Consider the following 1,528-nt stretch of genomic DNA (forward strand, 5'->3'; position numbering starts at 1 on the left):
GGTCCTCCAGCCTTTCTTCTAATTCAGCCCGGGACAGGCTGGGCCTGAAGTAGACCCCTATTACCAATAGGGGGCCCCACTCTACCATGACCCATCCTGGTCCCTCACCTTTCTTGCAACACGGCACGTGCTGCTCCTTCGTGCGCCGCCAGTGTATCGCTGCCGACCTCTCCGTGTTTGTCGCCCAGCATGGGTGACGGTCCGGCACCCTCCATGGCTCTGCTATAATCGCTAAGCCCGCCCCACGCTCCGCCATGGCTTGTAAGATCAGATCTTGGGCCTGGCGGGCGTGGTTAATGTTCGCCTGAACTATCCTTACGGGCATGAAGGCAATGCCGCGCTGGCCTCCTCCTGGCCCTCTCCCTCTCGCTGCGGGCTAACCCCAGCCCTGGTCTGTCTCTGCCCCAGCGGGGCAGGGGTGCTCGTCTCCGCTATGGGGGCTCCACCTCCATCGCGTCCAAGTTCGCGGGTTGTCCTCCAGTCTGGCTCCGCGGGGTCTGCGGTGTTGCCTGCTGTCGTTCTTCCACGCGCCTCCTCTTCTTCAAGGCCTTCTTTGACGGTAGGGGACAGGCCTTGTTCCCGGCCTTGTGATTGGCCGGTAATCCTTTTTCCGTACACACCGGGCACTTGGGCTCGGCTCGGCACGTTTGGGCCTTGTGTCCGGTTTCCCCGCACCTGCAGCAGAGCTCACTTCGGTCCACCTTACTGCGGCACTGGGCCCTGACGTGGCCCCTCTCGAGGCATCTGAAGCAGATTAGAGGCCTGTTCTCCAGCAACTCCAATCTTGCCCTGATCCACCCTATTTTAATCCTCCCCGCGGCAGCAGCCTTCTTGGCTGACGCCAACGGACATTGAATCCAAATGGTACCCAAACCATTTGGGGCGAGTTTGATTTCGCCAGCCTTAACATCTTGGAGTATGCACCCCCCCGCCTCGGCCACCGCCTCCCTCACGTCTGCCACCGTGATGGAGTCGTCCAAGTCACGAACTCGGATTTCCGCCATCTTGGCAGGGCGCGTGACTTTCACTCCCTCTCTGTTTCCGACGACCGCCCTCATCCTATCGGCCAGGGAGTCCGCCTTCTCCTTGGCGTTCTCCCCCGAGATCTCCAGGATGATGGCCCCCGTCTGGGCTCTCCTGGGTTTGAGGGCGTCAATTCCCAGCTCCCCGAGATTGATTTGCGACCTGATTAATCGCATCCCTTCGCCGTAAGTACCCGGCGGGCAGGTCAACGTTACGGCCTGCGTCCTCGGGCTTCGCTGGCTGCCGGGCTTGTTCGGCGCCTTCTTCTTCTCCGGGGCAGTCGGGTTACCCTTGGCCGCCGGCTCTCTCGATCCCGCGTCGCTCTTCTTTTTGAGGCCTCTCTTAGCGACCTCCACCCAGGTTCCTTGGGACTTTGATCTGGATCTAGATCTCTGCCCCGCGTCTCCTCTCTTGCTCTGACAACCGGCGGTTGGCTCTGCGTCTTCCCCTTGGTCGGTCGACCCTCTCCATCTATCTTGGCTTGAGGTTTCTGAGAATTCCCCGT

The 1,528-nt window shown here is 60.9% G+C and overlaps 1 protein-coding gene across 1 annotated transcript; it reads right to left on the reverse strand.

The window, feature by feature from the left end:
• Positions 1–431: 431 nt before the first annotated feature.
• LOC105557924 lies at positions 432–1,199 on the reverse strand. The gene has a single exon (XM_012005329.1). It carries the CDS (start codon positions 1,197–1,199, stop codon positions 432–434), a length of 768 nt encoding a protein of 255 aa, XP_011860719.1.
• Positions 1,200–1,528: the final 329 nt, after the last annotated feature.

Source organism: Vollenhovia emeryi, unplaced genomic scaffold, assembly GCF_000949405.1.
Source record: "Vollenhovia emeryi isolate VEMERY1.0 unplaced genomic scaffold, V.emery_V1.0 DF939405.1, whole genome shotgun sequence".
NCBI lineage: Eukaryota > Metazoa > Arthropoda > Insecta > Hymenoptera > Formicidae > Vollenhovia > Vollenhovia emeryi.

Bases quoted from the DNA above. Each gene is read 5' to 3' on its own strand.
- LOC105557924 (XM_012005329.1), bottom strand. From the start codon at position 1,199: ATGCGATTAATCAGGTCGCAAATCAATCTCGGGGAGCTGGGAATTGAC.